Genomic DNA, 13434 nt, shown 5'->3' with positions numbered 1-13434 from the left:
AATACTAATGTGGTCAAACGTATATATATGGCGCCAAAGAAAATGACCTACCATTTTAAATTTAGTGCATCGTCAATTTCTCAATTTAATACATGTAAGAGCATCAGCCTCTTGTCAAATTACTTTCATTTCTACATAAAGAGATGGAAGAAATCACATCCATTAATTTGCCGCCACAGCTAGCTGGAATTAATTTTATTTGGAGAATAATAGCATTTGAAATATGATAGGGAATAATTGCATAATTTAATAAATAGTACTCTCTTCGTCTCATATTTTAGTATTCGTATTTTCTTTTTTGGATGTCTCCCATTTTATTTTTATTTTTAGTAGAAGTGGGTGAGACTCTTACTCCACTTTAATTATTTTAACACTCACATAAAAGGTGAAACTCTTATTCCACTCACAATATATTCAACCACTTTATTAAAATCCGTGTCATTAAGTTGGGACGGAGGGAGTAGGAGTAATTGCGTTAGGTTTAAAAATATCCACTCTTTCTAAAGACATGCAAGACGGGGTTTCCCTATTCTTTTTAATTCCCAATAAATATTTATACTCCCTCCGTTTTTTTTAAGTGTCCTATTAAGATAAATTTATTGTTCCTTTTTAAGTGTCCTATTTCAAAATTTGAGAATAAAAAATGACAATTCCTACTTTATCCCTTTTTAAGTGTCATATTTTAAAATTTGGAAATAAATTTATTACACTTTGAAAATAATAAATATGGGTACAAAAGTAATACTCCAACTTCCTTGATATATGTACTTTTTTTCCATGAGACACTTAAAAAAAACGGAGGGAGTAAGTATTGATTTAATTGCTATGAAGATTGAAGCATGAGTTTTTAAAGTTCATTGACTTTTAAAACTCCAAATAAGCATCCATCCAAAATAAGAGCTTGAAGTTTTCAAGAGGAATTAGCAATGATGGACTATCACCATAATTTCTCCATCACCTCACATCAATATACTATACTAGATTGGAATTTAATTTCCCTTTTACTTCCTCAACTTTGCTTTTATGACTTCAATCCCTCCATGCATTAAAAAAACGAATAATAATTACTGATTAGTTTATTTCATCGATATTCATCATGTGTGTGTAAGACTAAATAAAATACTACTATATATATGAAACTTCAAATAAAAATCACATTTTACAAAAAAAAAAATAAACTCGGAGTGTAAGAAGTTAATTTTGAAAGAAGACTTTAAAATAAATCAAATAAATAAATTTACCCAGCATTGATTTGCTTGAAGGCATTCTCTGTCCCTGTACATATATATAGTAATTTCTCTATACATGTTTATAAAGATGAGGAAGAATACCACAAACTTTGTAATTTGATGGTATCCCTCATCTAAATAAAGGCGAGTCACTATTTAAGGGTACACTTAATCTTGATCAAATTATCTAACTCCTGCTGAATAATAAGTCATGTAGATCAAACAAGAAGAAGTCGATCGCTCAATTTATAATGCGCATTAGTAAAATTTAAACTAATTTTGAAAAGAATTTGCCACCGTATCTAATAGCATTCCACACGTACTGTACAAATTATTTTTTCGCCGCTCTAATTAATTATACATTAAACTAATATAGTTTGGGCTGTAACAATAAAACAAATTAAGATGAAAGTAGGACCTTATACGTGGCTAGCTCGATATAGTAAAGGTGGGGACCAAATTCAACTGTAGAAAATATAATTTAAGTGAAGATCCTACGAATTTCTTGGACATAATTAGGGAGACTACTAGATTAGGACACGCGCCACTTAGATCACACCTTATCAGTCAATCGCTAATTATTACAATCTTTTATAATCAATTATTGTGTAAAACGCGCGCATCCTTTATCACAAATAGCAAGGTTATAAATTGAGGTCAAACATTATTATATTGGCCGTTACTGTTCAGTTTTAGACCAATCATGCCAGCTCACTTCCACTGGGCTTGGATGTATATATTGTAATTAACCTTTAATTATTCAATAAAAATTTATAATTATTAATTAAGTAATTATATACAAATTATCTTATCGGAATAAAGGGTTTAGTTTCAAAGTGCATGCATTACAGAAAAAACTAAGTAATTAAATCATTTTTCCTCCTAAATATAATAGAGTCCAAACTCATAATGCACGATGAGGGCTAAAACAAGCATATACTCAATGGCTTAATTAATTGGATTCGGAATTTGATTTAGAACCTTAATCTTAGCTTAATGTCTGCAAACGTGCTATCAGGAGCGCAGGTCATCTTAGATTTAATTAATTAATAATCAAACAATTCTAAGTAGTAAGAGTGTATCTCTACGTTAACACTAATTAATTTACCCAACTCCTACATGCATAGTTATTAATAAGACTTGCAATCTAATCAGTGATGACTAGTTCATTTCTGAGGTTTATTTAATCTCCAAAAATAAGCTGCTTACGCTCTAAAGTTGACCAAACAAACAGCATATAATTTCGGTAGATTATCTGTTAAAGTAACTGTTGCCTCTTCTCCTCATAGCTGTTCGTTTCCTCCAACAAACCCTTGATTAGAAAAGTGAGATATTCGTCAATTTTTATTAGATATATTTGATCTGTTTTTGGATATGGGATCACAGGAATTTGTGGCTAGTGTGCCAGGTTTACTATTCTCAGCAATTTCCTTCATATTTTAATCCTTGCGTAGGTTTGCGTAGTTTAATGTTCGTAGCCATGCAATGCAAGCGCAGTGATTGGATGAATTTTATAATTTGATGGAGTGGAACACCTGGCTTCAGAAATTCGAGAGGCTTCTAGGCTAAACTAAAATAGCTTAGTCTTCCAAAATAGTAATATAATATGGGGAATTGGGAAACTATGAAGAAATCATTTTGAGATTATCGTAAATTAGTCTCGCCTAATGTAGCTAGTGTGCCTTCTCATGTATGAAAATATCATAGTCATTGGTGGCTCGAATTTATATTTATATTTAACGTGTTAGCACATTATTGGCTCTAGGCATCAACATGTGGGGATCATCGTATTGGTGTAATACATTAGAAAATATAAGAATAATAAGAGAGTATCCAATAGAAGGGAAGCACCATTTCTTAAATGCCTCCTCTCTCTCACTAAACTTTATGATCAAACTGCTGCTGCTCTTGCAGTTTCTCGGAAACTAATTCTGATCAAGTTAGTTGGACATGAAATTTTCCTAGATGGTTAGTGGATATTGTAGCTTTTGATATTGATTAATGACGTTTGAGTTTGAAAGAAACAGAGCATGTCAACAGAAGTAATTAAACTGGGTGTTCTATAACGCATCAACATTCACAAGGTTACAAAAAAACATCAACTATTGATAATTCCATAATATCTGATTGATAGGAACCGATTCAATTCTTACAATATTACACAATTTTCAATCTGCAGATCAGATAAGGACAAGGTTGGATGCGGATGAATGAGTATACATGTAATCATGGTGGATTAGCAATTAAAATCAAGTAATCATCAGCTGGCTGATATAATCTCCAGTATCCGTTTATGTAAACCGTCATTTGTCACCAAAATACCACCGCAAGGGAATAAAACTCTTCGTTCTTTTTCATCAGCAGCAAAGTCAAGTGCATTTCCCTTCCAGTCAGTTACCTGCTCATCGAAATACCCTAATTTTCATACTTCGTTTCAACAAATTTATATCACAAGTAAGCAATTATAAATATGCATAGTACTTGCTAATACGAATTAACCGCTGCATTATTTTGGATTAGATGAAGCTACTGAGGTCAGCTGAATTTACTAAAAAGTCGAATTAAAATTGCAGTACTGCAATTATAAAACATGAAAATTTGTGCAGAACTAGAAGGTGCATACCTTTCCCCCCGCTTCATGAATGCATATGACTCCCACAGCATGATCCCAGACCTGTATATAAATGCAATAACATAAACTCAAATTGATTCAGCTACTTGATGCACACATTATCCGAATATGACAAAAACTTGACCACATAAAGAAACTAAGAAATAACCTTTATAATTCTCTTGGTCCTTGCACGCATTATGAAAGTCGATGCCCTTCCAGATGCCACCATCAGATACTTACAGAGACTGTACAGAAAGCATATCCGAATACGACAAAAACCAATGTCAAGGCATATCATTGTAGGAGGAACATGTAGTGGATGAATGTATTCATGTACTTGTATGTATAATCTAGATATACTATGATATCCAAGAGTTGGAAAGCAACGAATAACAAGTGATATACCACACATCTTTATGTCTGCGAGACTGCGACGTACATGAGTTGTTACATTAGCTCAGATCATTAAAGCTCACTATGGCATGAAGATACTAATTGCAATTTGAGTGAGTTTCAGCTACTTTAAAAAGTGCATATATTTTGAAATATTTGGCATGTTTTCATATACTCTTAAAGATTGAGATGGTACAAGAATGAAAAGGTGATTAATTCAAGTTCTATGCTACCATAGATCCATTTATAGCATTTAACTGCAGTACTTCAGCTCTTAAGTAGTAATAACAAGAAAACCTTCCATCCCATGAAAATGAGAAAGGCACACCAAGTGAAACAAATAGAAAATATATACACATAAAAAGGGAATGAATGATATTTGACAACTTAAAAAGTGTACCTTCCACAGCATGCAGGAAGAAGAAGAATCTGTTTCTCGCCAACATTGTTAGCAAAAGTTGTTGCACTAAACTGAGCAGACAAAGGTAAAGACTCCCATGTTTGACTCTCTGGAATACAAAATCGTGCTTCATGGACCTGGTGAAACCCATCAACTACACACCTGGTCCACTTACAAGCCATTTTGAAATTGCTATTTGGCCAATCCCATAGTCTTGTACTCCATGTTCCACAACCAACATGAGATATCATAATAATCCCTGATCTGGAAACATTTTCCTCAGCTCCATCAGTGTTCGATATATCAGAATCCCTTTCCTGCCAGTTTGGGCATCCCATAACACCTAAAACAATCTCCCCTTTAACTACTAAAGCCAAACCTACCTGAAATTTTACAATGTTTAAAGAAAACAGAGACTAATGGATCAGATTTTCACTGAGGCCCAACACACAAACCCTTACAGGATCATTACATGACACATATAACAGGGCAGGGAAACATAATAACTAAATTTGTCCAACAAAATGAGACTCAAAAAACAAGTTAACAGCTCAAATTGTGTCATCTCCGGAACTTTGTTGTTTGTGCCAGCTAATGGATTAATAGAGGAAAGTCCTATCATGAACACAAAACACAAAACAACAAAAAGGAAATTTCACTATTTCAGTATAGCAACTACATACGCCAACTAATAAATCACAGGGGAAAAAATCATATTTGGATCACTTGAAGTCTAGAACATGCACAACAATTATCTCAAGGAGGAGAACCAGATTTTACACAGTGTTGTTCCTTCCAATGCATTCAAAATTGAGTGCATTGTAAATCACCCACTAGCATAACTTAAACAACATGTCACAAAGCAAATGCATTCCAAAAGGAAAATCATTAATGGAACCAATCCCACATCATGATACAAGAGAAACTCGTAAAGAAACCATACCACATAGAGAGCCTCACTACCTTTAACAAATCCTCGCGTCCCATCAATAGGATCCAATATCTGTAGATATCCATGATATCAGCAACATATTTGAGGTTACAGGCTTTGAACTAAATATGCAGTGCACCAATATAACATAACAATGTCATCTTCACGGGAGCAGTTTGTTTTCAGCATTCACCCAAACATTTCTAATAAAAATTGTGTATGAAAATGTTTATAGTGTATCGTAGACTCTACAAATTATAGTGTATCGTTAGACTTGAAAACACTTCCTTATCTGGATTCTCTCTTACCCAATAAGTAGTTGGCTCAGGTCCAAACACATAAGCATCTTTTCCCCCTCTATCAATTGCCTTTAAAACGTCTTCTTCACTCAATTCTTTATCACTGATGGATGACTTTTCTGTAACCTCGGCAAAAACAGCACCGGCTAGATTATTTTCACGCACGAACCCTGAGTCCTCCTCAGCTACCAGTGGGATTGAAGGAAATAGTTTGCTCATCTCTGCATAAGATAAGAAACAAAAACATTGAAAAAAAAGTGTATAACGAGTGGATAGCTAATCTTAATTTTCTATATCTCTGAGTATCAAAAGAATACCGAGGCTAACAAGAGCTTGAACTCCAAAATCCGCAACAGTGACCGGTGTCTGGTCGATTTTCTCAATGATATTTCCATCACTCGAAAACAATGACTTTTGCACCTGTCTTCCGAAAGAAAATAAATTCCAATAACAGCAAACATGATTACATGAATAAAAACAAAACTAAGAAACGTAAAGGAAAGAAAATTACGTCAACGCAGAGATGGCAGGCGCGCTCAACCACATCAACAGCCGCTTGGAGATGCTCATAGTACTTTGCTTTCTGCTCCGCGAAAGGAAGGCTCAACTGCGACCTGAAATCAATAATCAACAGAAGAAACGAAAATCAAAACCCTAGAATAGGTGCCAGAATGAGCGGCGGAGGAATAGGGAGCGAACGACCTCGCGGAGAGGGCACATTGGCGGAGAGATGCGCGGCGGTGTAGACGCAGCGAGAATCGAGAGGCCGCGGAGTGGATGAGAACATCCATGGCGGGAGCGGGAACCAACGGTCAGATGTTTGGATAGTTGTTCGTGGGAGGAACGACGGCGTTTGAGACCAGTACTACCAATTGAAACTTTCCCGGGCTATGGGCTACTGTATTTGGGCCCTATTGGCCCAATTATAGGGACAAAAAAGTCTTGGTTTTCGGAAAATTCTGGATGCATTGCCACCTAATACATTGGGCCTCCGACGTTCGGATATTAAGTGGATAAATTTCCAATGGAATATTAATATTAATCAACTCTAAAAGAAATGATATTATAGTATGAACATTACTAGTTGCTCCCTTAGTCTATGTTACGTTTTTACCTTTTCCTGTGGAAAAAATATCGAGGAGCACGTGGGCGTGTATAGACTATATAGTTTTGGTGAGATAAAGATCCAAATAATTAGTTGGATAAGTTTGAATTTCATCATCCTACGCAGCATAACAATGATTTTTCTTTGCTTGCAAGCATATCCAATCTCGTGCATGCGCCATTTAAATTCAGCGATAGCCCCAAATGAAATATTTCCGGTTTCTGATATCCATCTACATCTAGCACCACAAAATTCAAGTCCAGAAAAGCATATAGACAGCAGAGTGGGATTTGTTGGTAGATGAGCGGAGTGGAGTACCAGGCGGCAATAAGGGCGATGCAGAGGATCAAAGAGCAGACTTCAGCAAAGGAATCGTCTTCTGCAAGGCAAGCGAGGAAGTTATCCGGTGCGATGGGATTCAAGTTGAAACAGGCTGAAGAGTCGCTGCGGACAGTTATGTACTTGAGCTGCTGGGGACCCGGTTGATATCCTTCATCGTTTATGCATTGCCTTCTGTATTTATATATATATATATATATATATATATATATAGGGAGAAGATCCATAGAGTATCGTAAGTATTTTGAGAATAGAGAATGAATGTGGGCCCCTAGATTTAAGTAATCTCACGGTTATGATTAATTCAGATTTATAATTTTCGAAATTATGATAAGGGTGTTAATGTAATTCCTTGTTTCATGTAACTGTTTATAGATTAATTAGTGTTGACCGAATCTTATTTATTTTTGGTAGGAGTTATGTATATCTTCATTCTTTTTTTAATTTGAATTATATTTTATACTAGACGTTTTTTTCTTTTTCTTTCTGTTTTCGTTTTCATAATTAAGGTTAAATAATTAAAAGTGTTTGACATTGTTGAATGTATTATCCGTGTTCCGTGAGAGATGAACACAAAGTATGAAGTTTTAATTTAGTTATTTAAGAATTCGAATATTTTTACTTACATATTCGTAGTTTTGTTACCCTTGTTCGAAAAGTTTTTATTAAATATTATATGTCTGCAAAAAATATTTTCGAATAATTTATTTAGACGTTCGTAATTTTATTACGCTTATTCAAAAAAATTTATGTTCAATTATTTTTTACAATTCAATCAAATATCATTATTCAGATTTCTTTACTTGAATGTTCATATTTTTAACACATTCATTCGGAAAGGTTCATGTTAATCCATTTTTTTAAACCACTAAACAAAACAAAAAAAAAATTGGTTCCTTTCTTATATATTCAACATATGTAAGACTTTTTTTTTTGTAGTTTACTGGTATGATTTATTTTATCACAACATAAGTAAAATTCAAAAATTTTATTTTAGATGTTCGTAACTTTTTAAAACTTGTTCTAAATATTTTTTGTAAAATATTTTAACATTTCAGCAAATAAAATTTGAAAATTTTATTTTACGTTTCGTTCGAAATATTTTTTGTAAAATATTTTAACATTTCAGCAAATAAAATTCAAAAATTTTATTTAGATGTTCGTAACTTTTTTACATTTTGTTCGAAATATTTTTTGTATAAAAATTTTAAAATTTTCAGTCAGATGATATTTTTTGTAAAATATTTTAACATTTCAGCAAATAAAATTTGAAAATTTTATTTAGCTGTTCATAACTTTTTTACGTTTCGTTTGAAATATTTTTTGTAAAATATTTTAACATTTCAGCAAATAAAATTCAAAAATTTTATTTATATGTTCGTAACTTTTTACATTTTGTTCGAAATATTTTTTGTATAAAAATTTTAAAATTTTCAGTCAGATGTCAACAATATTATTTCGTAACTAATAACCACAATTTGTCAATGAACGAAATATATTTTTTCAATGAATGCACAGAATTTAATTTATAAATGAACAAATAATGAGTTTGAGTTTGAAAAAAGATTATAACTTCAAAATTACACACTTGAGGATTGTTTTATCAATCAGCAAATCACTCTAGTTTCAAACAACCAAAACTTTTTAATGACAAATTATTAAATATTAAATTTTCAAATGTCATACCTAAACATCTAACATGACTTTGCCCGATCAAAAAAAAAAAAAAAAAAAACTACTTTTCAATTAACAATATACAAACACTCAACTGGAAAAGAACATGAAAAAAGTGTAGGTAGCACCGTAGCATAACTTGCAAGCTGCTCGATCCTTCAAACTACTTATCGCATTATCTCTTGAGTTGTAATGCTTAATCATCTTGAAGAATATTCCATAGTATGCAATCCAACAATAAATGTCCTTGCTGAGTTTTCTTGCAAAATTCAGAGAATTACAGCTACAAACCTTAATTCCCACAAACCCTTCTAGGTGCTGCTAGGACCATGGATGAGATGGAAAATCTATAAAAAAACACATCATTTGAAACAATTTGTGAGCCAATTCTCGAGGTAATTACATAAAAGAACCACCCAAAATATAAGCAAATGAATTACAGAAAAAAAAAAAAAAGGAATATCCTTGAGACATCAAAAGACAAATACCAGAACCAACGAAATAAAAAATAAATACAGTATAGAAATCAATATACAACTTCTTAATTTAAACTTAATAAAAAAAACAATGAATACAGAGTAATTTCATTCAAAAATTCGAAACATTTGTAAAATATAAATAGTTAAATGAAATAGTAAAGTAAATTCTAGTGCATCATGTAGACTGACTTTTTGCTTAGTATATATGTCATTTTCGAAGCTTTATTTTTTAGTGCATCTCAACATTAGAAACAACAAAACATTTTAGATCTACACATTTTTTATATAAAAAAGACAGATGGAGTTTCGAATGAAAAAGTAATCAACATAGTACAACAAAAAAGTGCAATAGAAATCAAGATCGGCAATGGTTTACCCACATTCGAATCTTTTTAAAAAAACTGAATAAATGAAATAAGCGGTTCCAATCTTTCCAAAAACTGAATGAACTCACCGCCGGCGACCTTCTTCAAAATTCTTTTGCTCTCTAAATCGTTTGTCTGCAACGGATTGTCTTTTTCGAAAACTGTAAAAATCTATGGAATAATGGAAGAAAGGGGTTTGCTTTATTTTCGGAAGTGAGATATGTTTCAGATTTTGGGTGTGGTTTAATTGGCCGAACTACCCTTATTTGAATATAAAAATGATTTATATTAATTAAACATGATTTTTTTATGGATATTCGAATTCAATCATGACCGCTACTTTTGCAAGATCTAACGGTAAGGAGTTATTCTCCATTCTTTATTTTATAGGCATTCTCTATAGATATATATATATATATATATATATATATATATATATATTTTTATGTTTTTTGAAAGCTAAATTTGATTGTTTGGGTGAAAGGAGTAGTGGAGCTTTTAGCTATTTGTTATGTAAGAAGTGATGATACATAATTGTGATATTACAGTATATACTAAAATTCTCATGTCATTCACTTCTCCTTCTCTTCGGTATACATATTAGTATGCTTCAATGTTTTTCTTCTTTTTTTTTTTTTTTTCAGAAAAATGGATTTTTGCTCGAAGTGGACCATAATACTATTGTTTTGATGGAGTTGCAATAGTAGTCATTTGGAAGTCTAGTTTAAATGTGAACTGGCTAAAAAATTGTAAATTGCAAAATTAAGCCAATTACTTATTTGTAATTTGATGGTTATTTATTGTGCTTACACCCAACGATAAATCATGAAAAGTACCCAACTGTAATTAGGTACCTTCTAAAAATGTATAAGCAAATTAAATAAATCATATTTGGTTGATTGGTTCAAAGTCAATTGATCCTAAGTAAAGATTGCAGGTAGGGATGGCAATGGGCCGGATCTGGACCGGATCCTGGTTGGTCCAGATCCAGATCCATGTTTTTTTACTTAGATCCAGATCCGGTCCAGATCCATTGGATCCAAAAAAATGGGATCCAGACCCAGATCCATAAGATCCACAGGATCTCGGGTCCAGATCCGGATCCATACTATTTTCTTATCTAAAATAAATTCTAAGCCAATTAAACATTAAAATAAAAATCATAACAATTGTCTAAAGTTTAAACAATCATTCAAGAACAAAAAATACACCATAATCCATTTAAAACTAAACCATCCAAAATAAATAAGAACATCATAATCCATTTAAAACCAAAGAATCCAAAATAAGAAGTCTCGATGGTATTGTTATCTCCAACTTGAAGGTCAACAAAGCCTTCAACCAAGCCGGTTGCCCCATCATTTAGTGTTTGAGAGTGAACAGTTTCATTATTTGAATGAATAGATTGTTCTTCCATTTTCTACAAAAAACAAAAAAAAACACAAAACATATTAATCCTAATACACTGCCACTATGCCACATATAAATTGGTAAAATATTGCTGCAATCCAACAAACTGCCACTATGCCACATAACAAGCTAATCGAATGCTTACTGTTCACCATCTTCGATATGTAGATATAAAACATCAGAAAGATTTATGTAATCCAATAATAAGGCTTCGGTAGCTCCAATATATGTAATCCAATAATAATCTAAGGAAAACAATACTAATCCATATTTCATGCCAATACAGATCGAAGATGGTGAACTGAAATTACCAATTGCCAACATTTGAAGATGGTGATTCATATTTCATGCCAAAGAAAAATATAATACTAACTGTAATTGTACAAGTCGAAGGTTCAAATGTGTGAATCTGCAGTATATGATGCAAGATGCATAGCTTTAAACATATTATGTAAACAAATTGTTTGAAGTCCAAGGTTTACCTGCTCCAGCGACCGGAGTTGGCACAGCGACGGTGGACCGGAGAGGAGCGGCGGTGGGCTGGAGAAGAACACTGCGTCGGAGGGGCCGAGGTGGACGTCGGAACGCTGAGAAGCTGCTCACGCCCGAGACCGCGGAGAGCCGAGAGGGATTTCAGGTGGGGAGTGGCCGAGACCGGAGGTGGACAGCCGGAAGCCGCTCAATCAGTGCCGAAGACTCCGATTTGGAGAGTGGAGAGGAGCGGCGCTGGGGGTGGGCCGAGAAGTAGGAATTCTCAATTTGAATTGTGAAGTTAGGCTTTTAGGTTTAGATTAGGGTTGGATAAAAAATAAAAATATTATATATTTAAATATAACTGGGTCCAGATTCGGATCTGGACCGGATCTGGGTTTTCTATCAACTACTCCAGATCCGGATCCGATATTTTAGAGAGTGGTCCAGATCCGGTCCAGATCCGCCGGGTCCAAATTTTGCAAGGTCCAAATCCGGAAAAAAGGGTCTGGATCCGCGGATCTGGACCGGGTCTCGGATCCATTGCCATCCCTAATTGCAGGAAACGTTATTGGATGAGAATCATATCGATAGTCTTTCTTGCCAGGTCAAAAAGGTCGACAGCCACTTCAATTTTTCAATAACGGTTATTATTTTTCCTTTTTCACTTTTTTTTAAAGAACAAAAATTGTACATATCAAATCATGTACAAGCTACGTACATATCATGGTTTGAAATAAACTCTATCCACGAAATGTTATCCTAAAAAAAGGAGACACGAGTTTTCAAAAAAAAATTACGTTGTTTATTTAGTTAGTGAAGAAAGGAGTTCACAAATGAAGAAAAGTGAAAAAGGTTAATTAAGGTAGTGAATGAAAAATGAGGCTCACATGCTAGTAAGTGGAGAAAATGACCCACAAATTTATTAAAAATAGATTATGATAACTTTTTGTGGATATACCAAAATAACAAAATTATGACAACATTTCGTGGACGAAATGAATATAATTATAAAGATAAATTAAACAATAATAAATAATCAAACTAGATTATTTTACATATCATGATTTGATATGGTTTGAAGTATAATAAGTTACGTACATATCGTGGTCGGACTTGCAATACTTTTTTTAAATAGTGTTTTTTCATTCTTCAATTTTGTCATTTAAGTTAAGCTCTGTTAGCTTTCAAATACATTTCTTTTATGTGGATGTTGTCCTAGAGTTAATCTGTATCACTTTCATATTGTAATAAAAAGATAATTAAAGAGAAAAAAGTTTAAAAAATACTTAATAATAATCTTTTAGCTTAAAATATTATTTTATTCTTTATTCGTACAAAGCCTTAATTCATGAGTTCATAGGGTTTTGATCGTGACTTATATGTAAAATATGTTGAATTCGTGGTTAATTAGAAGCATTTTACACATGAATTCTAGGCAAAATAAGGTTAATCCACTGTACTGTTCACACTCTACTCAATATAATTCAATATTTTATTGTAATCATTTTTTATCAAATAGATTTAGTATTTATAGTTAATTAAAATATTACTTCCTCTATTGCATAATAAGTGTCTTGATTCTTTTCGGCACAAAAAGTTGGGCGAGTGTGTTTAGTGTATAAAATATGTTGGTCCACATGATTCAATGTATACTAATTTCATTTTAATTAATTTTCTTAATTAACTGCTACTAATATATTAATTAATTGATTTTTTAAAAAA

General features: G+C 32.8%; 1 protein-coding gene across 1 annotated transcript; it reads right to left on the bottom strand.

Moving 5' to 3' along the window:
* Positions 1-3320: 3320 nt before the first annotated feature.
* On the bottom strand, positions 3321-6754 carry LOC130985676 (putative PAP-specific phosphatase, mitochondrial). Its single transcript, XM_057908754.1, has 9 exons — positions 6569-6754; positions 6378-6480; positions 6184-6286; positions 5876-6087; positions 5580-5639; positions 4637-5019; positions 4010-4088; positions 3853-3903; positions 3321-3627 (listed from the first exon to the last, which is right to left on the bottom strand). The coding sequence occupies exons 1-9, from the start codon at positions 6655-6657 to the stop codon at positions 3490-3492; spliced, it is 1218 nt and encodes a 405-aa protein (XP_057764737.1). The 5' UTR covers positions 6658-6754; the 3' UTR covers positions 3321-3489.
* Between the last annotated feature and the right edge of the window lie 6680 nt (positions 6755-13434).

This window comes from Salvia miltiorrhiza, chromosome 5, assembly GCF_028751815.1.
Source record: "Salvia miltiorrhiza cultivar Shanhuang (shh) chromosome 5, IMPLAD_Smil_shh, whole genome shotgun sequence".
NCBI classification, from domain to species: Eukaryota; Viridiplantae; Streptophyta; class Magnoliopsida; order Lamiales; family Lamiaceae; genus Salvia; species Salvia miltiorrhiza.
This window is presented reverse-complemented; position numbering and strand designations above follow the sequence as displayed.

Excerpts from the sequence above, each read along its gene's own strand:
- LOC130985676 (XM_057908754.1), bottom strand. The coding sequence starts at position 6,657 with ATGGATGTTCTCATCCACTCCGCGGCCTCTCGATTCTCGCTGCGTCTA. Across the intron at positions 6,287-6,377 it reads CCTGCCATCTCTGCGTTGAC|GTGCAAAAGTCATTGTTTTC; the intron begins GTAATTTTCTTT and ends TTCGGAAGACAG. Across the intron at positions 3,904-4,009 it reads GGACCAAGAGAATTATAAAG|GTCTGGGATCATGCTGTGGG; the intron begins GTTATTTCTTAG and ends ATTTATATACAG.